The 24,443-nt window shown below is 41.1% G+C and overlaps 1 protein-coding gene across 1 annotated transcript in view; it reads left to right on the top strand.

Moving 5' to 3' along the window:
- Positions 1-7,596: 7,596 nt before the first annotated feature.
- The window catches only part of LOC307012229 (uncharacterized protein), a 48,524-nt gene continuing 31,677 nt past the window's right edge, over positions 7,597-24,443 (top strand). The window contains exons 1-6 of the mRNA XM_079638645.1: positions 7,597-7,994; positions 16,300-16,393; positions 17,446-18,760; positions 19,250-19,328; positions 20,586-22,861; positions 22,973-23,084. Coding sequence (XP_079494771.1) covers positions 17,454-18,760; positions 19,250-19,328; positions 20,586-22,861; positions 22,973-23,084 — 3,774 coding nt within the window. The 5' untranslated portion in view covers positions 7,597-7,994; positions 16,300-16,393; positions 17,446-17,453. The remainder of the gene's footprint in view (positions 7,995-16,299; positions 16,394-17,445; positions 18,761-19,249; positions 19,329-20,585; positions 22,862-22,972; positions 23,085-24,443) is intronic.

Below are 24,443 nucleotides of genomic sequence, written 5' to 3'. Positions count from 1 at the left end.
TTTGCATGTGACTTCATTTAGCTTTCTGTAATCACAACAGAAGCGCACAGTGCCGTCTTTCTTCACAACTATCACTGCTGGTGATGCCCAGGGACTCGCACTCTCCCTAAGTACGCCTTGCGAAACTAGATCCTGCACGTGTTTCTTGAATTCTTGGAAAACATGGGGTGGTACTCTACGGTGCCTTTGTTTCACTGGCGGAGCATCACCAGTATGAATGTCATGCGTCACTGACTGCGTGTACCCGTAGTCACTGTCACTTTTGGAGAATATGTCTCTGTACTTTGCCAACAACTGGTTAAGTTCCTCTCTTTGTGCAGGGGTGAGCTTTTCGTAATTAACCTGAACTGGTACTGGCAGGTTGTCAGAGATTTTGACTGCTTGAACATGCGCCACTCGTCTAACATGAAGTGTCCCTTCCTCCTCCTCAAACTCCAGCGTTTTCTCAGTTAACACCTCCCGTGGTTTAGACACAACCGCCACTCTGCACCTTGGGTTAAGTCTGATGGTCCGCTCGCTCGAATTCATCACCCGTACAGAAACTTTACCACCCTCAGTTTTTGTTAGCACATTGGCCACTAAGAGCCCCTTGGGTAGACTCACACCAGTGGTGGCCTCAATTAGTACCTGGCACTTCACTTTAGGTGGCACTCTGCAACGACCTTCAAACACCTTTTCACTTAGCGGAGGGATGGTGATGGCCTGTTTTCCACCAACTTTGACGAACCCAATCTTGCCATCAGGACTCAGGGTTTCTGTTTTCTCAACACTGGCTAACACCCTTCGTATCTTTGCTTCTGCAGGTTGTCCAAACTTATTGGCTGACTTTACATTCTCTCCTGTGACGAACAATGACTTAAACTCACTGATGATATTCATGCCAATGATTCCTGAAAGTCCCTTTATCTCCTCTGCTCGTGGGCTTGTGTCTGTCAGCACAAAGATGCACTTCCCCGGGAGAACCTTCCCCATGCACTCCACATCAGCTTGCAAACATCCTAGAACAGGAATGTCAAGTCCATTAGCTGCGGTGAGTCTAACCCAGTGAGCAGATGACAGTCTCAGCTCTTGTTCTCCGAAGTGCTTCCTAAAGTGTGACTCTGTAATAGTGGACACTTCTGAGCCTGTATCCAGTAAGCAGTTTGTCTTGACACCAGCTATTCTAATTTCAACAGTTAGACAATCTCCAAATGCACCACTTTTCAACGTCTCTGTCACTTCGTCAGTCCATTCAGCTGTATGACTTCTTATCATAGATGGCCCAGGGCTGGTTTGAGTTGTACTTGATGGAACGTTTCCTTTGTTAGGTCCAGCCATCCCTGTAGATCGTCGGGACTGATCAGTCACTTTAACTGCTTCAGCACCTAGTGGACAGTACCTGCTAGTGTGCCCAGGTTCACCGCATGAATAGCAGATGTATCGACCATCACTGTCCTTCAAGGGTTGTCTTTTAGGACGGCTCTGTTGAAGTTGGACTCTGCTATTACTGTGTACTGCTTGGTAAAGTTCATCTTGACGGGCGGCGATCTTCTGTATAGCTTCATGCAGTTTTTCCAGTGTTAATGTGGAGGAAGCTTGTTCTGCCTCAGCACTTACTACTCTGACGCGGGGGCTGGGTTTTGGAAAGTCCGGTGTTTGAGTCTCTTCTTCTTCAGCCCAAATGATTGCAGCTTGCATTACCTGAACAAAAGTCAACATTGCATCCTCTTTAACTCGCCTTTTCATTTCACGCCTCAGAAAATCATCTCGAAGGCCCAGGACAAGTTGTTCCTTTAACACACTTTCGGCCTCTGGAACTCTGTTTGGCTCTCTGCGCTGAACTCGGCGGAGTCTCTCTTGTAGGTCATATGCGTATGAGCGTATCGTCTCTCCTTGCATTTGCTTGCGTTCGTAGAAATCTTTCAGTCTGGTTCCAATCGGCACTTTGTCTCCATAGGTGTCTAGTAGAACTTGAAAGATATCGTCGGTAGATTTTTCACCATCACCTAACATGAACCTCACAGTTGCTTTGGCTTCATCTTTGAGATGCTGTTTCGCCAACTCTACACGATCTTCTGCAGGTACTCTCATCACTTGGAAGGCAGATTTCATTGAGGCAACCCATTCTTCAACGCTTAACTCTCCAGTATTGGTCGAACGGCCACTGAACTCTGGAAGTTTCCTGTCCCTGGGAATATAAATGGCAGCTGGGGGTGCTTGAGCGGTGGCTTGATGCTCGATGACAGCTCTTGCTAATGACAGGGCTTCTCTTTGTTCGGTTCTTGCTTGGTCGAGTGCTCCCGCCTGCTCGGCAAACCGCCTCTGCATCTCCGCCATCTCCCTCTTCAGTTCCTCAAACTCTGCCATTCTTCAGCTTGTAGGCCTGGGACTTGTGACACACAAAAAAAAAGTAAATACAGTATAATTCTATCCTGTTCGTGACGCCAAATGTAACGGGACTGTAAGTCTCGCTTCGTAGGGGAAAATTAAAACATTACCCTGGAAGACTTAAAAGCGAAAGGATCTTAGTCCCCACTCCAGTGCTTTGAGCCTCAATATGCACGTTATGTGTATATATGTTTTACCTTACACTATTTTTAAATATACTACAGGAATAGGGAGTGTAGGCTTCAGGTGAGTATGTACGGTAGCTTCCTGAAGTGCATGTGGTGAAAAAATAGATTTAAATTCACATCCTCACCCACCTAATCCTAATAGTGTAAGTGAGGCGCCCCTACCCCAAGGTAAACTCAAAAATAACTGTCAAATATCTTAGATTAACAATTAGTAATTTATTTTCCTTCCCTTAGAAAATTATATTTCTCCTGGAAGGATTTATTTCAATAAAGTAAAATAAAATAAAATAAATAAAAACAGTTTTGAGATTTCTGGTTTTCTTGGAAGATTTCAAATGGTTAACACTTTCAAGACAAACCTCTTTCAACACCTCAGAAAAGTTTAACCAAAACAATGTCAGTTATAACTCATTTCAAATAACTCATTTCACATAACTCATTTCACATAACCCATTTCACATAACTCATTTCACATAGATAACCTTGAATTCACTTAAACGATTCTTTTGAATCAATTTATGATTCAGTTCCCATTCGACTCAGTTATCACAAACACAGTTCAAATCGACAGTTCATGCGAACACTCGTTCGGTTCAGTGAAACGTTCGTGTTTGTGTGTGTGTGCGTATGGAACTGTTGTACCAGTCTGGAAAGACCACTTTGAAGCGATGACTTGTTGTGATGACTTGCGATGACTTGCAATGACAAAATGAACAGCAATAAACAGAGACAGGGCAGGGAGATGTCGTAAGGATGGCAGGGTAACAAAAAAACACAAGCAAAGTTTCAGCGCGGCCCAGAAAAACTCAGGAACAAAATGGCAGCTCAGCTCGCACGCGGCACGCAGACTGAAATATCTGAATCTCAAAAAATGTTTTTCAAAAAACAAATCTTGATAATAGACGGCCGTCAGTCTCTTCAAAAAAAACTACAAAAAAAAGGAATCACTCTTTCAAAACCGATCGTCCAGTTCACAGACGCATTCTCGCGCACTAACAAGTGCACTTAAATGATGCGCAGCAAAAAAAACATCAACGTCTCTCGTTTCGACACAGTTCATGGATGACTTAAAAACAGCAGGACTCTCAAAAATGCGTTCAGTCAGAAAAAACAAGTGTTATGGATGAAACTCACGGCTCTAGCAACTCTCTCTCGTGCTCTCGGCCAGTCTCGAACACCGTTCTCCATCCGAGGACGCAATCAACCGAACTTCTGCTTTAACTACCGAGTCTCCAGTTTCACACAAGTGTACACTAAACTCACGAAACGTAATCTGACCGTGCACCGCTGTCCTAAATTACAGCTTCAGCGTAAACAATGTCGACTTCTCATACAGCGATCATGGCGTGTCTGCCTCGTAACACTGCTCACTCTTCTTCTTCCCCAGACGTCTTTTTCAGCTGCCGCGCACACGCCGGAGAAAGGAAAACCCGTCAAAATAAAAGTCCCCATAGAAAAATACCTGTTACATATGGTTCAAATACCACCCGGCTACATTTATATAAATAATTATTAAAACAGCAGTGACAGCACAGGTTCATGCTCACCTAATAATAACAACTTGTATGAGTGTTTTCTGTCAGGGTTTCGTTCGAAGCATAGCACGGAAACTGAACTAGTGAGAGTAGCTAGTGATCTGTTAATGGCTGCTGATGGCAGGTTCTTATCTATTCTCGTTTTACTTGACTTGAGTGCAGCTTTCAATACAATTTCACACAATATTTTCTTGAACCATTTATCCGATATTGGTATCACTGGTATTCCTTATGCCTGGTTCACTTCACCTTTCAAACAGTACACAGTTTGTACAACTAAAAAAAAAATTCTTCTGTTAGCTGTGCCGGTGTCCCCCAAAGTTCTGTCCTAGTCCCATATTGTTCCTAATCTTCTCCCACTCTGCAATATCTTTTCCAAATTTGGTATTAAATTCCACTTTTACGCTGATGACCCCCCCCCCCCCACACACACACACACACCTGTCTTACCAACTGCCTTTACGAAATAAATGTCTGATTTTCTGCCAACTTCCTCAAACTTAATGGCAGTAAGATTGAAGTACTCCTTATTGGTACTAATTCTATTCTCTCTAGGTCCTGCAGTTTTTCTTTATCCATTGACGGTTCTTCTGTTTCTCCTTCCCGCCAGGTTAGGAACTTGGGGGTCATCTTCGACAGCACCCTTTCATTTGAAGCACACATTAAAGGGATAGCTCACTTTAAAATGAGAATTCTGTCATCATATACTAACCCTCAAGTTGTTTCAAACCTGTATGAATTTCTTTCTTCTGCTGAACACAAAGGTAGATATTTTGAAAAATGTCAGTTACAAAACAGTTACCAGGTCCCATTGACTTCCATAGTATATTTTTTTTTACGGGTGACGTCACGGACAGTAGGCTACGTCCATATTTTTTTACAGTCTACGTCGCTTCACCTCCATTCACAAATCCTCTCCCGTGGCCTCATGGTATAGTCGAGTGAACATACAATGCACACTTCAGAATCTAGGGCATCGGGGTACTTTTTGTCTATTCTTTTATGAGTAGCCTACTGTGAATTCAACATACAACTTCGCCTATAGTAGGGAAGTATGATTTCGGATGCAGCCCCTTGCTTTGTTTTAATTAGTATGCCCTAAAAGTATGTAGGCTACTCTTGTTAAGAAAAATATAGGCTACTTTCAGTGTGTAGCAAAAAAAGTAGCCTGCTTTGCTTTGGGACATCACCTATCACGTCATACAATTGTGTCTTTGACTGTTGCTCTCTGTCACATCCGCAGTAAACGGAATCTGAAACTGAATTTCCTACCGAATCGGAGAGAAATGCAGAAGCATGTTGATCTGCAGTCGCGGGTCTTTCGTGCAGAGAACTCTCCTCATATTAATGCTGATGCATTTAAATGTCAAATGTCCAAGTTAATGGCCAAACGGATCTTTATAAAAGTCCACATTGTTATTTCAGATTAAACATAACACGGATAACAATAAATATATATTTTTGTATCAGTTTTAACACCGTCAGTGGTGCACATCCGCCATGTTTTGTAGTTTTTTTTTAACACTTTTTACTCGTGTTTGTAGTTCCTCCTCCAAAGCGCAAAGGGTTGTGGGCAAAATTAGGCTAGAGTGTGCATGAATTCACACTTCGAAAATCTACTGGAAATAGTAGACAATCCGGGGACTTTTGACATACTCTTTTCAACATACGTTGGGACACACTTATTCTAATCTCACATTTAGGATGGAAAGTATGGACATTGGGACGCAGGGAAAGTCTTAATAGTGTAATGGCCCCCTCTGCTGGCTACAGGAAACACCTCCATTCACAATCACAACTAAACACCTATTGAGGTCACCATCTGCAGGCTATATCCACAGCATATCCATCTATAAAACAGATAAACAAATTACAAAAAAATACAAGACATTGCAAAAAGAGACATTCACTGGATGGAACACATTTTATTAGTAGTATTATTTGTATTTAAAGTTATAGCCTTGTGTATGAAGCATCTTGTTTAGCCTATTTTATTTAGATATGTCTTAGACATATCTACACCAAATGCAGATATTATATAGGGGAGAGCGGGGCACAACCTAACGCATTTTGGTTTTGGCTCAATTATTTAAAAAATAATTAGGTTAGATTAATCTTTTTTTTACACAAGAAACATACACATCTCTGCTACAAATGAACACTTAAAGTTTTTTTCTAGGATCTTCCATTTTCTTACAGTTGCACTGAAAGTGACAGAAGTGCAAATGTTACAACTTACCCCATATGCGGGGTTAGTTGTAACAGACAGAGGGGTTAGTTGTAACACTTATGTGTAACACACATAATTCAGTACTATTTTATCTGTATAGTTTGATATTGTTTGTACATCTGTATAGATAGATATCCATACATCCATCCCTCATCCAATCATCCTTCTATTATGGATCAATATCATGGATAGAGATATAGGAAAGGGCTGCACAGTTTTGCATGCAAAATTATTATTATTATTAATAGTAACAGTAATATTAATAAAAACAAGCTTAAAATCACATTTTAAAGTGTTTATTACATGAAAACAGGCAATATTTTTTATAAATAAACAAGTGATCAATATAGTAAACAAATCCCATAGCCTACAATATTGTGAACTCTTGGCGGCTTAGTTGTAACACTGTGCTACAACTAACCCCGCTGTGTAAAAAATATTTTAAACCTAGCTAACAGATGCTAGGAGTTGCTGACATGTTTCAAAATGGTGCCATGTTTTAGCCAACAAGACAGTGATTAAGGCAATATAAAGTTAGATTTGGTGACGTACACACACAACTCAGAAACAGAAAAATACGTATGATGAAAAAAAATACTTAGATGGTGTCAAAACACTCTTTGTCCCGTATCTTCACAAAATATTACCAAAACTTTTCACAAATCCACGGGAGACAGTCTTCTGGCAGCGAGAGAAAAAGAGCGTAAACACAACACGCGTGACCCTGAGTAACTACGTAAAAGGTCCGTGTTACATTTAGCCCCGCGTTAGGTTGTGCCCCGCGCTCCCCTAACCAATTTGTAGCTGATTATTATACAGGTATTATGAGGGTTGAACTGGTTATAGACAATAGCTGGAGTTGAGAGGCTGCATTCCAACCCGAGGAGGTCAGTTGTTGTATCATACTTATCAGGCGATGGCATGCTTGTGGAAAACACTAGTGTCTTTTATCTACTTGTATTAGTCTACAAACCACTACATATACAGTACACACAGCCTTCAAAACTGTGGACATTTAAAACTTATTATTTATTTTTAACATTTCTGTGCAAATATGTTTGTCAATCTACATTAAATGTACATTTATAAATGTGTGTTTTGCCGTTGTGAAGTACAAGTGCAGTAAATGGATGCAGTCTGCCTAACTGACTAAATATGGGAGCTGTCACGTTCGTACTTCACCCACGCAACAGGCTTGAAGGAAATAAAAATCCGTTTTTGCGTGATCAAGCCAAGCGAAGCGTCAATCGAGGACATCTTGGCCTATTTTATCTTCACCCACAAGGGGGCGCACGGACTCACTCTTCCCCCTCCACACTGTCCCAGTCTGGCGTACCAAAACAAATCCTCCATCCTTCCGTGCAATGCGATCCCATACCGCCTTCCGGCTCCCTCAGCAAGTTTGTGTGAGCCAGCCAGTGATAGTGTTCATAGAAAGACTACCGTTAATACTGCGGTACAGGTGTGAGGAATGGTGTCCCGGTGCGATTCATGCGGGATAAAGCAACTAAATAACGAGGAACATTAACGTTAACTAGCGATCAACAGGACGACGACGCTCGCTCGGGTCTATCCCGACAGACAGCAGCGAAGTTTGGTTGAGCTCAGGTCCCAAACTGCTCACACACACAGGTGGGACAGACAGACAGACGGCTATTTGAAGTTGACGAAAAGGTGCGTAAAGTGAAACGTTGTGCTTTTATCACTTTGTGTGTGTTTTACCTGCTTTATGTCACGCTGCTTCTGTTGATCTTGAGACTAGCTAATGGGAATAATAAAGCAGGCTAGTCAAATCAGCTAACAAAGAAACTCACACGCGAGCTATTTACATTTCTGACCATTACAAAAATACCATTGTAACCATTGTTTACGCCAAAATACTAGGTTTACTTTATGTATTATTAATGCAACAAAACTTTAACGTTTTCATAGGGAACTTATAGGTATTGTCGTATTAGCTAACAATGAAAACACAATAGAAATTAAACAAAATTACAAATATTATGAAAGCTGTTTGAAGGGGTCCGTGATCCCATAACTGATTTATTTTCAGTCGTTACTATTGTATTCTGTTTTGGTACTGTGGTATTTTAAGTGTGTTTGTGGTTTAATGTCACTATTATATGGATGGACATTTCCAACAAGCTTGAGCTGGTGGACTTTACAGATTTAGGTATGTCTTTATGCTTTTTTTGTACAGTGTAGGATGTAGCCTAGTTAAGTCATGCTTGCTCTGATTTCCCCCCCAGTAATAATTTTCATTTTTTTATCATCTTTATTGTTGCCAGGATAAACATTAGTTGTGTTGTATTTCTAGTAGTTGTTAGTCAAGTTTTTCTCCATTCAGTCAAGCTGTGGATCTGCAGTTATTATGACCTGTGATTCTGTGCTTGGTATTGTAGCACTTTATGCATGCCTTACAAGTTTCTAATTTTGTCTTGAAACATTTGCATACAGCAGGAGCTTGTCTTTAAAGGGGCAATATCAGCTACACTGCTTTTGAAATGTTTGAGGTATAGGATTCGTATCATACATTTTACTGATCCATATAATTATAGGCTAATGTTACAAAAGATTTCTAAATGCTGTTGTTTAAAACTTTCTATTCATCAAAGAATCCTGAGAAAAGTGTCATGTTTTCCATTCAAATATTAAGCAGCACAACTGTTTTTAATATAACGATCAATTTAATGCATCCCTTTGACCGTTATAGCAATTCCTTGAGCACCAAATCAGAATATTAGATGTGACACTGAAGACTGGAGTAATGATGCTGAAAATTCAGCTTTGCCACAGAAATAAATTAATACATGCAATTCAAATAATTTTAAATTTATTCCAATATAAAAGTTTTTTTTAATTGCTATTACAGTTCGCAATATGACTGTTTTTACTGTATTTTTGATCAAATAAATGCAGCCTTTATTATGAGCATAAGAGACTTCTTTTAAAAACATTACAACTTTTGAACTGTAGTGTATGCAGCTAAAAGCTGCTGATCAACGTAGTTCAGTTGAATCTTAATAAGTCAACCAAATACAGGCATATCCTTTCACTTTTTAGAATTCATATTTTTCTTTGTGACTCCACTTTCCCAGTAGTCTTTTCTGACAGGTTAGCTTGTCAGGTGATTTCCGCACAGATATATGCTGAATGGCGTCAGCTGTAGTTTGTGTGCATGTGATGGGCTTCATCATGTGTGTGTACTGAAGCCCTGCCAGCCATGCTCATTCATTGGTTGTTGTTGCTCAGGTAGAGGATGAAAAGTATTTTACTTCTGCCAAACTGGCTGAACCAGAGTGTCAGTTGTGCATACACACACACACCATGAAAAAAAGACAGTGGCATAAAAAGGCTTCAAGGGAATCAGTTGGTCCTTGCTGAACTGGGTTTTTGCCAGATTATTTGAAAGATACTCAAGAAAACAGTTAGCCTACATTCCTAGAGCGTCAATCACCTGGGTTGGCTACCTTTTTTTTTTTTTTTTTTTTTTTTTAAGAGCATGGACAAAAGTATTTGTATAAGTAGTTTGGCTTGTTTTTTAATCATCATTTTGGATTAGAGATTCTCTTTGCAAAGTTAGCTGGAAAAAGGTTGAGGTTATAATGGATTATTGTTGTCCTAGAACATCAAGTTAAAGTACTATGGATACTCTGTCAGAATTATACTCAATAAAAAGTCAAAGTATCTAACCCAAAACATACTTGAGTGAAAGTAAAATAAGAGTGTTCACACTGGTGCGGTTGCTCCGTTAGTGAGGTTAATTTAAATAGCCTAGTGTGTGAACGCTTCCATCCGAACCCTTGTGCGCACCAAGACCGCTGGAAAGATGGGTCTCTCATAGGGCTGCTCAAATATGGAAAAAAATCATAATCCCGATTATTTTGGTCAGTATTGAAATCACGATTATGTAACACGATCATTTCACAGGACTTTGGGAACGTGTTGCATTTATTAAAAAGACACCTTTCAACAATTCTTAAAAAAAAAGAAAAAAAGTAACATTTATTGTACTTTTTGAACTATTAAAATAAATAATATAACAGATAATACTTAAATACGTATTTTAATAATTCCCGCATGTCTACCACTTTATAATGCGGAAAATTCCCCCGCAAACATTTATTCACTTTAGCGAGTAGATTGTAGAGTAGTCTAAATTAATCCACAGAGATTATAAAATCAAATCAGTCATTTTAAAACTTTCTCCAAGACGCAATTTCACAAACCGCGTGAGTGTTCAGCGGTGCTGCGTCTTCTCTTTCTCTGTCTCTCAAATTGGGTTGGACAAGGCAAGCGTCGAAACTACACTCACGTGTTTAGGAGTCGGGACATGACGGAATTGTCACTTGCACAATCGGGCCAGCATTGCATCGTAACTAAAGTTGATAATTTTTTACTTCTTTCAAGTCTTATCAGTTTAAATATTCAAGCTGAGAGAGGTTATGGCTTCGGGAGGGGCGGATGTGCGTGTGTCATTCAGAATACAAGACAAAATAAGAGTGTTCTTGTACAACAGAACATGGCACAATAGTTTTTACTCGATTGTACTATTTTAGTGATCGTTGGGAGGCAAAATCGAAATTAAATTAATTGCACAGCCCTCTCTCAATAAAAACAGGACATGATGTCACAAGATGTGACCCTAAAAAGGACAGAATGCTCAAGCATACCTGTTTTTGTGTGTGTGTCATAGTCACAATGTTTCCCGTCACAGTTCGGCACAGGGATCAGAACTGCGTCTCCTCGCTGCAGATCTTCGTTTCTGTGTTTGATAGTGGGATTCCTGCTGCTGTTTTGACTCCATTATAGATTTTATAAGCTCTTCACGAGTTGTCAGCTCCATCATATACCATCATATGTACACACAATACAGCAAGCGAGAGCCCAGCACACAGCATTGGTTTGAATGTTCGACAAGTTTCATCGCAAATCGCAATAGGTCATAAAAGCTTTTTTTTTTTGTATCTTTAGGTTCTATGTTAAAAATGACAGTGTGAATGCTAAGCGAACCTGGACTAATATTGTTGGTCCGGACCAAAATAACCAAGAGACCCGACCTACAAGTGTGAACACTTTTTAAACACTCAAGTGTTTAAAATTAATATTTTTTTTTTAGCTTTTAAAATTGACTGAAATTAAGAGATGGACATTTTCCTATTAAAATACTTTGATAGAGCAACTGTACAAAGCAGCTTTTTTAAATCCACAATGGACGTTAAACTGAAACCGATTTCCAAAAATCCCAAAATCTTTTTTTGTCTTGAATCTTGAATATAAGATATGAAATAGTGTGTTCACACACTCAAGCCACATTTGTCTCCAATGATGTTTAAAGCTACACCGTGTAGGAATTACTCCCATCTAGCGGTAAAATTGTATATGACCACCAACTGAATATTACTTTCTAGCCCCTCCCATTCCGAGGGCGTTTTAACTCCTACGGTGGCCATATTATTTCAAATCTGCCGGCAGTCGCGAGTAATCTCCTCCTCGCATTCGTCACGGTGCCACTGAGTGTAAAAACGCGAAAGGCGAAGCTTGAATTTCCAGGTATGTCCCTCTTTGGCTAATGTATTTTCAAGATGGATGCGCAAAATGGCTTCTGCCATTCGAGAATGTATTATATATGTATTATAAATAGCAGATTCTACGCTTACGAGAATACTTGATTAGTTGGTAGAAGTAATTATACATTAATGAGCACATATCATTTTGAAAGCACAAAGTGTTTTTTGCTAAGAATCAACTTAAAAAATTACACCGTGTAGCTTAATTCACTAGCAAGGACCACGCCACAACCATGAATGTTGGATATTATTTATTGAAGAGATCTGTGGATAAATAGGAAAAATATGCAGTGGAAGAGGAAATGGGGTGGTCGTCAGGTTGATCTGTTATTGAAGAGAGTTGGGTAAGAGTTGGGGATGAATAGGGAAAGGATGAAGTGGAAGGGGAAAAGCGATAGTGGTCAGGTTGATCTGGGCGTCTGGTGTTGGTGGCCAGGAGACTCGGAGTGGGGGCATCATCTCAGTTAACCCCCGATACATCCTGGAAGGGAAGAGAAGAGGGGATGATATGGATGGTTGAATGGATGAGAGAGGGTTGGGTTGGGTAGGGAGGGTTCGAGAGAACGAGCCAGACAGCACTGTAAGGGGCGGCCCGATATAAGAAGGTTTTGAGAAGTCAGGTGACTGGTTGAGGCGTGGCCCCGCTCCTGAACCTTTGTTAACTAGTTATTTCTATTTGACACTGTTACAATGCATTGCTTTAGGTTAAAGACTTTGCTTTAGGTTAAAGACTTTGTGTTGTGGGATCAGTATGATTGATCATAGTTTGGGGCAATTACATTTCACATAATAATCGGATTTATATCCGTTTTGCAAAAACACATTTAGGCCTATGTGACCAGGTGTAAATGGAATCGTTTTGATAAAAAAAGATAGCTATCCGATCTGAGAAAACGCATGAAGTGGCCAGGTGTAAACAGCCCCAGAAACGCAGCAGACGGCCATGAGCGTTCACACGGCAGGATAATTAGGCCGATTTTAGTCCCGATTCACCCCTTCCGACAATCTTAAGGATGCTCCGATTATCGTAAAATAATCTGATCAGATATTCCTGCCGTGTGTGGTGTGTTAAGACTGCTCTCGTCTGCTCGGAAGGACATCGGGACCGCTCCGATCTCAAATCGGGGATATCCAACATGTTGGATTTATTTGGCCCGATTTCTTCTCGTGTGTGGTGTCCCCCGGGGACAAACGAGCACGCAGCCTGTGGACTGTGGCGCGTAGCCAATCAGAAAGCGAGGTACGAGGCGGCGAGGAAGTACCGGGAAACAAAAATTAAAACAGCCGGCGGCATGATGGCGCACCAGAAAGTCTGGTGGACATCAGAGATGGAGGATCAACTCGTCTTTTTTTCGCTTAAAAACAAAGCACAAACTATTGCCACTGCATCCTCTTCGTCCGCCATGATTGTTTACTCTGAAGTCACGTTTGATCTCGAGGGATTTTGTGAGATTTCCCGTCTGACCTGGGAATGCTCGGGAGTCAAATCGGTTTGTGTGTGATGTGTTGATTTTGCCGTGTGGTTGCGCACCACACACTGTACGACCAAAACTGTTAGCTTGGTATTTGATATCCGTTCAAATTAGATTTTTCTAAAATGTGACAGCCCTAATTCACTGTAGTGTGAGCTCATTAAAAGTATTTTTTATGAGAACAAATTTACACCATGATGACAAGCGGCATATTTACCTTGGCTTGTACTTTTGAGTATTTAAATGAAACTGAAAGGGGTAAAAGCCATACAGTTTTGAGTCTGACCTAGGTTAGATGAAACCCCTCTCTCTTTCCTCTATCCAATCCAATAAGCCCAATTAAATAAATGTAATTGAGTAGTTACAATGGATGTAAATTCCTCCTTGATTCCCCTAAATAATGGCAACACATTGTAATGAAGTACTTTATGCCCATGGTTTTTCACAGCATTTAAGAAACAGGCTTGTTTAAGGCTTGCTCATTTTAAATATATTTTAATATATATTTTAATAAATACAAACAAGTATTATTCCTGTTAATTTTTTACTCATTATCACTCTGTATAGAGTTCATAAAGCCATTAAATCTTTATGGTTTTGAATTGATAACTACAGTACTACTACATAATGATTATGTGTGTGAACCCAGTTACTCTTTTATTCTGCCACTCCTTGTTAGAGAGCACATTCAACATCCAGAAGAAACACCAGTCTGATGATCTGATCTTCACAGAAACTCTGGCAGCTTTTTGTTAATCGAAAAATGTTCATTTATGCTCTTTGATGTACAACTATAATGCATTGCCTGAATCTGAGTTTCAGAATCTGAATCTGTCTTTTCGATTCTGAGCCGGTCTGTTTTGTCAGCGACACATGCAATAACATCAGCTGCGAGTTCTCGCTCTCTTCTCTCCGACGGCAAAGTGACACACACACACCCGCCTCCTCTAACTCACTCGTCTCATTTGCTCCGGTTAAATAGTGCTTGTATTGCGCATAATTGTAGGCATTCCAGCAGGTTTCGTGATCACACCAAAAATGGCAGAAGCCGCCTCTCAGTCTCAAACAGATTGTGAGTCGCAAGTACAAAAATGATTGGCTTACTGCGCTTAAACTGTCAAATACAAAATTATGTAAAAATGCTTTGTACCTTTATTTTTTTTACAGGCAAGTCATTAAGAACAAGTTCTTATTTACAATGGCAGCTTGTCTTGGCGAGTATTCAGTTAAACACAGTCAGTTTTGGAACGTAAATATAGTTGATAAAGATAACGCATGTTGTGTAACAGTAGGCCTATATTGGATCTGTACTAGAGCCTGACCGATATATCAGTCTGCCGATATTATCGGCTGATAGAGCCTGTCGCAGATATATCGGTATCGGCATATAGGCTAAACTTTTTTTTTTCAGAACATGTACTACGATAGTCAGTGTTGACGGTGTTACCGGTGTTCAGAAGCAACTGAACACCGGTAACATCACCTGCCCATTGCGGCACCGCCCCCACGTCGATATTGTTTTGTTGTTGTTGTTGTAATACAATAATTTAGTTCAGTTAGAGAACAGAGACTACAATTAAAAACTTAACGCGTCTGCTTAATAAATCGTGAGCCGAACGACAGATCAGAGGAATATTTAGTGTCAAAGTGAAATGTAAAAGCGCCTATTTAAGCACATTTGTATTTTTACTGTATTGCTGTTGTGTTTTTCATTAAGAGAATAATGGGCTAATGAACTCTCCATTCAAGCAATTCACCCCCAACATTGCCGCTGATTTGAAAGCGAACAATAACCCTATGAAATGGTTTTAATATTTTGTGCAGCGGTCTTAAAAATGGTAATGCAGTCCATTTATTCTCGTCCGTGGAATATGCCAATTTGAGAAAGAACAACATAAAGCAAGCACTGTAAAATGTTTTGCCACAAACTTAGACAGCTTTTACCTCGATGAGAAATAACGTCACATTTTAATATCTTTTAGCACTTAGATCTCATCACCACCCTACAATTCAACCATTTAAGTTTATTAGTTATATTTACTGTAATTGTCTGTATAATTTCTTTTTTAAAGGTGTGACATTAGCATTTTAACTGTGACATTTAGCCTAGCATTTGATGCATAATAGGCTATTTGCTGTTACCAAGAAGTCTTCCAAGTCTGCCAAGATTAAGATTTGCAGTGTAACTTATGTGAGATGCTGCTAACTTTAATACAGAGGTGTAAAGACCAGCTTTAATGTTTCTAGGTCAGTGGCTAGATCATGTTTGTGTGTAAATGTCTCTACGGGATGCCAGGAATGACTACCCTAAACACTCTGGTTTTGAAGCTGTAGATATTAAACATTCCAGCTGCAGAGGCGTTTCCTGTCAACAAGCGAATGCTAGTCCATGCACTCTGACCAGGATCCTCCTCCTTTGCTTCCTTCGCAGTCATTCTCCCTCTTTCTGTTCATCGTTGGCCGTCCCCCTGCTTCCATGTCACTACTGCTCCCCCCACCCTTGCGTAACCACACAGCTAAGATTTCACTACCAGAGACATATCAAATGTGTTGGTTTGTTTGGTAATCTGTAGATGTAGGTCAATCGTGCTGGTAAATATCTTGCTTCGATCTATGTGTGTGATTTATGTGTATTCATTTGTTTGTAAAAGAGACTGATGAAGTCTCATTTGCATGTTTCAAAAATGTGTAGATTTTGTATGTGTTTGTTTGTTTGTTTGTTTGTTTGTTTGAGTCTGTGCTGTGTCTCAAAAGTCTTTGCCAACATTCTCGTTTGACTTTTCAATTATGATATTCAACGATTTCAACAAGCTGTGCCATTGACAACAAGTGTACATGTGCGTGCATGTGTAGAGAGACTTCAAAATTACAACAGACACTGATACCTTAATTGAGCCGAAGTAACGGTGTCTGACCATGCTGTATTCCCTGCAACAGAGTCTGGCTCCGCCTCTTCTCCATATGATATGACATCACTCTGCGGTTACCACAGAAACCAGGGCTCCACTGCAGACGGTTGACAGCCAGGCAGGTGAGTTATTATTGTGATGGAAAACTGCAGGCAAAGCACAATTTGATAACTGCACGGGGAAGCATGGCAATTGCATGTGCATTTACACGGGTGTGGGAATGTGTTATGAATCACGGTTTCGTTCTGTGTAAAATGTGAGTGTCTGTGTGTTGTAAAAGTCTGCATGGCAATTTAAGTGTGAACACGTGTTTGTATTAGCGCACAGCTTCCAAGAGCGACATGTGTATTGCATTAGCAAAAATGGCTCTCTGGGTTATTTTGTGAATTCCTTTTGTTTGATGTGTATTTGCCTGTAGTAGCAGGATTTTTATGCACATACCTATCTCAGTCTGGACTCTTAATTCAGCAAATTGATCCCTCCCTCCTGAGCAATGTCCAATCATGCTGATTTAATACACCCGCACACACACACTCTCTCACAGCGTGATTAATGATGTGTCAGTAAAATGTGCATTGTGCTCTTGTGAGCTCTTTATCTCCCAAGTCCACAGTGGTGGAGAGGAAGAGGGTTAGATAGCATTTTTCTTAAGGTTCATAGACACCCCACTACAATAGCATTTCATAGAACACTGTATTTGTTTTGTGCTGTAAAATTATAGTGCAGGGATTGTGCTCGGCATGTTGGATGTTAAGCTGTGCTGAAACTGGCCAGTGTTTTCAACTGACTCCAGACTTTTCTAACCAACCTAAAGGAAGGTCTACACTGACAGCGATTACCTGCGATAACGCGACCGGATATCATTCTCATTTTCAATGAGAGCCTGTGATTGCTGGTGACACGAGTGACAGTTGGCAGTAAGACAGTGTTTAGCAGAGCTTAACTTTATGAAAATGAGCAGTGAAAAGATTTGGAAATGACCAAAGGGAGTGGAGAATGTGATCTGTGGCCAGATACAGTTGAATACCGCGATAGTTTAGGACCGCCCTCTACAAACTGACAGCCTAGGGACTGTGCTATCTCCAGTGATTTAATCACTGTTAGTGTGAACGCAGCTTGAAATGTTAAATGATTGTTAGCTGACTAAATATCTGGGTTTTTTTTCTTGTTTCAGGTGGTGTGATGGCTGCCCAGGTTGAGGTTGATGCTGGGCGGCCATGTGTGGTTGGGAGTCGTCTGCACCTTAATACTCTCATAGACTCTAGCAACAAGAGCTTGATGGAGAGTTCAGGTGGCCCCCAGGGGACACTTACTATTTCATCAGAGCCTAGAAAACCTGTCCCAGGCCCCAAGCCCAGACTCACTCCAAAACCTTTCACTGTGAACAAAAATCCTACTATACGCCCCATTCTTGCTCCCAAACCACAGCCAAAACCTAGACCTGAATCCAGTCAACCAGTCTCCTATAATACAGACCTGCCCAGTACACCTAAACCACAGCCAGCCAATAAACTCAGTCTACCATCTGCCTTTAATACGGGCTCGAAGCCCAGCGGACAGACAAACAAACCTGTGGCACAACCCTTTAAACCAGCACCTACTATTGCCTCTTCTGATTCCAACAAATTAAGAACGTCCCAAACTGGAGATGTGCTGAGAAGAACAAGCTTTGGAGCCACACCGGCGCGACTCAAAAGCGATGGTCAGGCCTCCACTCCTGGTGTTGAATGGCCTTTTGCTTCTCGGAAAAAACAGCCCAGCCCTTCGATCACTCGTGCTAAATCAATGGGCTTCCTATCAGAGATAGGACTGAATTATGAGGATAATAAAAAGGATTCTGCTACCAAGGAAGAGTTATCTCCTATTGTTCTTCGGCCCCAATCTAAAGGTTCAAGGCCCAGGCCGGTGTCAGCTGTGTTCCTCCAAAACCCAAATCAGTCTGAGCCTCAGGTTGTATCCCATACACCTGCCCCTCGTTGGGGAAAAGGACGACCCCTTTCATCTGACCTTACCTCAAAGTTTGAGTCAATTGGGCTTTCCCTAAACTGGCGACCTCCCAAGGAGGACAGCAAAGAAAACACTCCTGAAACACCAGATGGTGTTAGAGCTGTAACTCAAGAGAAAGAACTTGGTGCTGAAAGGGCAGAAGGGCCGAATAACACCCCTGTGCTTGAAAAAAGTACTCAAAAAAATGAATTGAAAGATGAGGACTCCAAGAAAGACTCAAAACCTGAGGATACTGGAGGTAGCAGTATAAAGAGACGCATCAGCCTGCTTTTGGACTCTTCTTCCACATCCTTCTCAGTGGCACGTGTGGATACTCCAGGGACGGAGCCTAGATCACCAGGGCTGTCCATCTCTGATTCTGATGGAGCGTGGGGGGTAAAACAACGCATCAAGGAACTGACAGAAGAAGTGCCTACTACACTATCACCACTCCAGAAGCCACCATATAAGCCACGAAACATAGTATCTGACCGTACTAAAAGGTAAGATCCAGTTGTTTTCAGCATGCATTATTGAAGTCTACAATGTTATTGCTGTAATTCAGAAAATTACAGTTGTACATGTTAATCTGTTATCAATTTCATGTTAATCAGCTATCAGCGTTGCTGTAGTTTTACTGCCTCTTGGTCCTCCTGAAAAGTTTTTATTAATAAGTTTCATAAGTCACAATTACGCGACTGCAGAAAAATTCATATTAGGCTAAATTATCTACATTATGTGCATATACATGTATTTTTGTGTGTGTTTGTGCTGGCACAGAGAATTCTAAAAAGTGTAATGATGTCTCAAAACATGTTGCCTCAAAAACCAGCACAATTAATACCAGTTTGCTTTCATCATTATCTCTTCTCTGAAAATCAAGGCTCAAAGAAAATAGTTTCACACTGGTTTTAATGTGGTGGCATTCATTCATCAGGTTCTTAAGATCATTCCGATGAGAACAGAAATCAGTATTTGTGATTTGCTTACAGATTTGAATCAGAGCTTGACAGCCTCAGTTCCAATGAGTCCAAAGGTCCCCAGCTAGTTGAGGAAGATCTCAACACAAAGGTATGGGTATATGAACAACTGCCATTAGTCATACTCCACTAATCAATCTTTACATGGTGTTTTTACGTATCTTTACAAGGTGCAGTAAGGCACACCTTGTTTTTTAAAGTACATTTTTAAAGCTTTTTAAAGTCAATCACAATTTGGCTTAACTAACTAATTGATAGTTACTAATGATTTATAATATGTGTATTAATATGTATTCTATGACAGTCACATGTGCTTGATAAATTAAAACGATATATTTTTTTCAATGAATAGAAAAAATCCTTTATGACATTTGGGACAGTAATTGCAGTCACAGTCTCAAAATGAACATTGCTCACTCTTTAGAAAATTTCAAATTGAGAGAGAGAGAGAGAGAGAGAGAGGAATAACAAATTAGGTTGAAAAAGGCACTTCTGATGTCACAGAAGGTGCGGCACTCCAAAGACGTGTAACCCGAGTTGTAGCGTTAGTCATATTGTGATTATGAAACATGCACGCTTCGAAGGGAGGGGGTGGGTAAGGTCAGTTTGTGAGAGAAGAGGATTCTTTGATTATGGCCCCTTCATGCCCCACCCTGCTTTATGAGCTTTGACAAAGAGCATACGGATCCCATTTCACTGTTCTCAGTCACACGTGTCAAGCTCCTCTCCCTTTTCATGTGCTCTCATGTTTGCCTCTTTCTCAATCCCCTCTTTTCAGAACTTTCTATGTTTATTAAAACCTTCCCAATACAATCCACATTAGATGTTTCAGCTGTTTCGTTATCTTGTACTTCCTCCTCCTTGTTATCTTTTTTTATACCCTTCTCTGTAAAAGAATAACTTGGATAAGAAATTTGCAAGATTTGATAATGTGCTATGTATTCAAATGAGACTTCTCCATTGCATTCTTTCTGTTGCTGATTTGCTTTGAGTAGAATCATATTATTTTCCCTCCCAAAGTTTGACTCTAAATCAGTCATGTAATACACATACTGTACACAGCCGCCCACTGTAATGATAGCTTATATCTAAGCAAAGAAATTTTTACCTCGAAATGGCACACCTGTCAGGTAGGGGACGGGGGTTGTCACAGGCTGCTTCTTTAGGGATCACAGTTGTAGAAAATCTCATCTTGTCTGACTCAAAGTCAAACCAAGTTCCAGGTTCTTGCTTACTTTTCTGAAAAAGAGGTAAAACATCTGCAGATAAACCCCCCAAAAAGTGTTGCTTAACAAAAACCAATGGCAAAATGAAATATACTTAATTTCATCTTTATTTTATTTTTTAGTTTGATTACTCCACAATTGAAGGACAGTTCAACAAACAGGAGGACATGAAAGTATCATCACTTAGTGTTCACGACTTGCCTACCCACTCTGCTTTTAATAGTGATGGAGTGCAAACAGTACGAGCATCTATGTTTGAACATGTGGTGGAGAGGCATAATGTTCAAGTGATGGAAGATAGCATTTCACAAGGCCCAAGAGCACAGAGGGAAAGCACAATTAAACCCATGCCCAGACGGAGCCTCTCTTTGCGAATTCAGGACAACAACTTTAAAGCTCTTGAAGATGATGATCCTGGAAGTTTGGTCAAAGCAACCTATCGAGAGCAAGTTTCTCCTTCCAACCCTGTACGCGTGGAGCATGTCTTTGATACTGTAGCTTTGTTTGGGGAGAGCCGTGCTGTTAGCGAGGCTTTGCCAACCGCTCAGCTTGAGGACAGAGCTCTCACGCTACGTTCACGGCGATCAGCTCCTCAAGGGGAAGACCACAGACCTACCCATGAGATAAGTGACCTGCAAAAGGATGAAGCAGCCATTCCACGTTATCTCAGAGTAGGGGCACTACACAAATGGACTGCCACAGAGGAAGACCGAGAGATTGAAACCGAGAGGGAACGACAGAAAGAGATGTGTAGAAAGATGGAAGAAGAGATACAGAAGCAAATAGAATTGCATATGGCTGCAGTAGCAGCATTGGATGAAGATGAGGAAGAGAGTGAGGCAGAAAGGAAGAAACTGTTAGAAGCACAAAGGGACAGGGAAAGGGAACGAGAGGAAGTTGCTGCACCCAAACGGCCTAAGATGCTAGATGCTGAAGAGCAAATGAACAAACCCAGAGCCACTTACTTTGCTTTGACTGGTCAGATTCAAGAGCCTGTGCATCAGGGTCAGAGAGTGGATGATGAAGTATTTTTTGGAAGAGGTAAACAAAGTATGGTGGGTGGAGAGGACAGAGGGATGAAGGATGTTCCATTTGAGGATTTCACTCTTAGATCAGGGAAGTGGAGTCCTCAGAATCCAACTGTTCAATTTAGAAGAAATCCTTCATTGGAAGCTGCACTCCAGAGAGATTTCTATACAAATGACACTGGACTGGGAACAGATCCTAGATTACAAGAAAGAGAACTGCAAAAAGCATCCAGGGAGGAAATAGAGAGACAAAGACTTGCAGAGTTTGAAAATATGAAGGAATTGGAAAGGCAGCGAGAAATGAAGAAACAGAGAGACTTGGAGTTTGAGAAACAAAACAAAATTGAAAAGGAGAAAAGGAGAGAAGCTGAGATACAGAAAGAGAGACAAAAAGAGCTAGAAAGACAGAGAGAGCAAGAGAGGGAGAGGGAGAGACATAGGGAGTTGGAGAAACAAAGGGAAATGGAATGGCAGAAAGAAAAGGAGCGACAGAAACAAATTGAATATGAGCGAATGAAGGCTGCAGAAAAAGAACTCGAGCAACAGAGAGAGTTTGAGAGGCAACGACAAAAAGAGTTTGAGCGAGAGAAAGAGAAAATGCTCGACCAAGAGAGGCTTAGGTTGAGAGAATTTGAAAAACAGAAGGAGATAGAGAGAGAAAGAGAGAGACAGCTGGAGTTGGAGAGACAGAGGGAAATTGAAAGACAGAAGCAGAGAGAACTTGACAAACAAAGAGAGATGGAGAGGCTAAAAGAGTTAGAAAGGCAGCGAGAATCGGAGAGGCAACGAGAGCTGGAGAAACAGAAAGAGCAGGACAGGGAAAGACAGAGACAGTTGGAAAGGCAGAGAGAACTGGACAGGCAAAGGGAATTTGAGAGACAACGAGAGTTAGAGAGACAACAGGAGATTGAAAGACAGAAGGAGATTGTAAGGCAGAAAGAACTTGAACGACAAAAGAAGAGAGAGTTAGAGATTGATAGATGGAAGCGGCAGAAAGCCGAGGAGAGAGAGACCAAGAAAGAGCTGGAGGAACTTGAGAGGATCAAGGAGCTTGAGAGACAACAGCTTCTTGATTTTGAGTTGCAGAGACAGCAGGAAAGGCCACTCCAGCAAGAGAAAGCGAAACGGAGATCAAAAAAAGAACGAGAAGAGAGAAAACAGCAACCTGAATGGCAGAAAGGGACAGAACGACATTGGACAGAGACAGAGCAAGAGAAGGCAACACCTACACCTACATCTCCACTTCGACCTAAAGTTCTAGATCTGGACGCAGTGTCTCTAGTGTTAGGACTAGTAGAGATAGTCACGAGAATAGCTCCACAGCTCGATGGAAGCATCCCTCACTTCGTCCTGATGAGGTTTACAAACCAGCCATCTTAGACATTGACTCGTTCAGGAGCCAAACCCAACCTGATACCTTCCCTTTACCTGGATTTGGAGGTTTAGAATCAGGAGGTTCAATGACTCAAGCTCGTCCACAGGCCATACAAACCAATATTCTCCAGCCCCAAACAGCATCTCAAGTTCAGTCTCCTTCTCATCCCCAGTTCCACCCTCAGTCCCAGGCTTTCTTCCAGCCCTCACCAGCAGAACGTATGAGAACTCAACTCCCACCACCTTTGCAACCTCAAATTATGCACCAAGCCCAACCTCATTCACAGACATTTGATATAGAAAGACCTAGGCCACAACCTCACTCATTGATTGAGACCTCAGATTGGGCCTTTGGCACTCAACAGCCCATCTCAACTTTGCCATCTGCACACACTAATATTTGGGGACATTATCAAGCAGAGTTGACTGTAGATGAGCCTCTTTGGGTATCAGTCATGAGGGATCCAGAAGACCAATTAGCACTAGACCTGGTGGTCTTGAGCAGCAAATCGTGCACCAAGAGGATAGAGGTTTAAGTATCACTGTGACACCCAGTTCAACCTCTTCCGTGAATCCTGTCTTTACTCCGGTACACCATCCCTCTCTTGCACCACCCATGGCTCAAATTCAAACTCCTATGTGGACTACACAAACAAGTGTTGGTCCCTCTGTAAACCCTATACTGACCCCAGAAAGATGCTGGACCCTCAGTACCTTTGAATGTGGGGGTCAAGTGGAGCTTTGGTTCCGTCTCCCCGTAACACCATTAGCAAGGAAAGAGACATCGGTACCCACTAGTCAGGTTGCAACCTTCTCTGTCACTGATCCTTTATCAAGTCCAAACTGGGAGCTGGCATCCCAGGGGCTGAGAGGAGAACCGTGCCTCGCACAGGGACAATGTACAACAGGTGAGGAAGAACTCATTCCCACCATATCGTTTTTTTTTTGTGTGTGTGTTTAGCAATGCACATATGTAAACAGTAATTTATGTGCACATCTTAAATGGGTCACTTTAATTGCAGAACCACCCAACTATCGGTTTTGGCAAATGTACATCAGAGTGATCAAATATCAGTGTCAGCGTAGCCCTAGCCTAGTTGCATTGAATTTTCCTTGAATGGACTAAAGAAGTTTGACTGTAGGCCCTTCTATGTTTTGTGTAGAAACGTTCAAGGAGTATGTGTCGAAGATCTGCCCCAACGGAAAGCTCTGCTGATGGTCCGCTTACCCACGTGAGAACTCGCAGAAGTCGCAGTGCTCACAAAGAAAAAGTTGGAGAAAGATCGGTAAGTAAAAGTATGCTGAGAATTTTGTTTTGTGCATTATTCCTTGTCACTCATTTCCCCATACGCATGCTCGCATACATAAACCTATTAAGAATTAATTTTCACTTGGGCTAGATTACTTAGGGATGCGTCAATATTAAGTTTTGTCTAATACTGAATTTACCATGTTTTTGTCACTGCTGATTTTAACTTTTGCGATCGGATTGTAGTTTTGTACTTGGATTGTATTTTCTCTGTAAATCAGAGTTAAACAAGTTTTTTTTTTTTTTTATGTTCTATGTACATTCAGACA

This window comes from Phoxinus phoxinus (assembly GCF_949152265.1).
Source record: "Phoxinus phoxinus genome assembly, chromosome: 15".
Taxonomy (NCBI): domain Eukaryota; kingdom Metazoa; phylum Chordata; class Actinopteri; order Cypriniformes; family Leuciscidae; genus Phoxinus; species Phoxinus phoxinus.
Note: the sequence above shows the minus strand (reverse complement) of the source record. Positions and strands in the feature narration are given on the sequence as shown.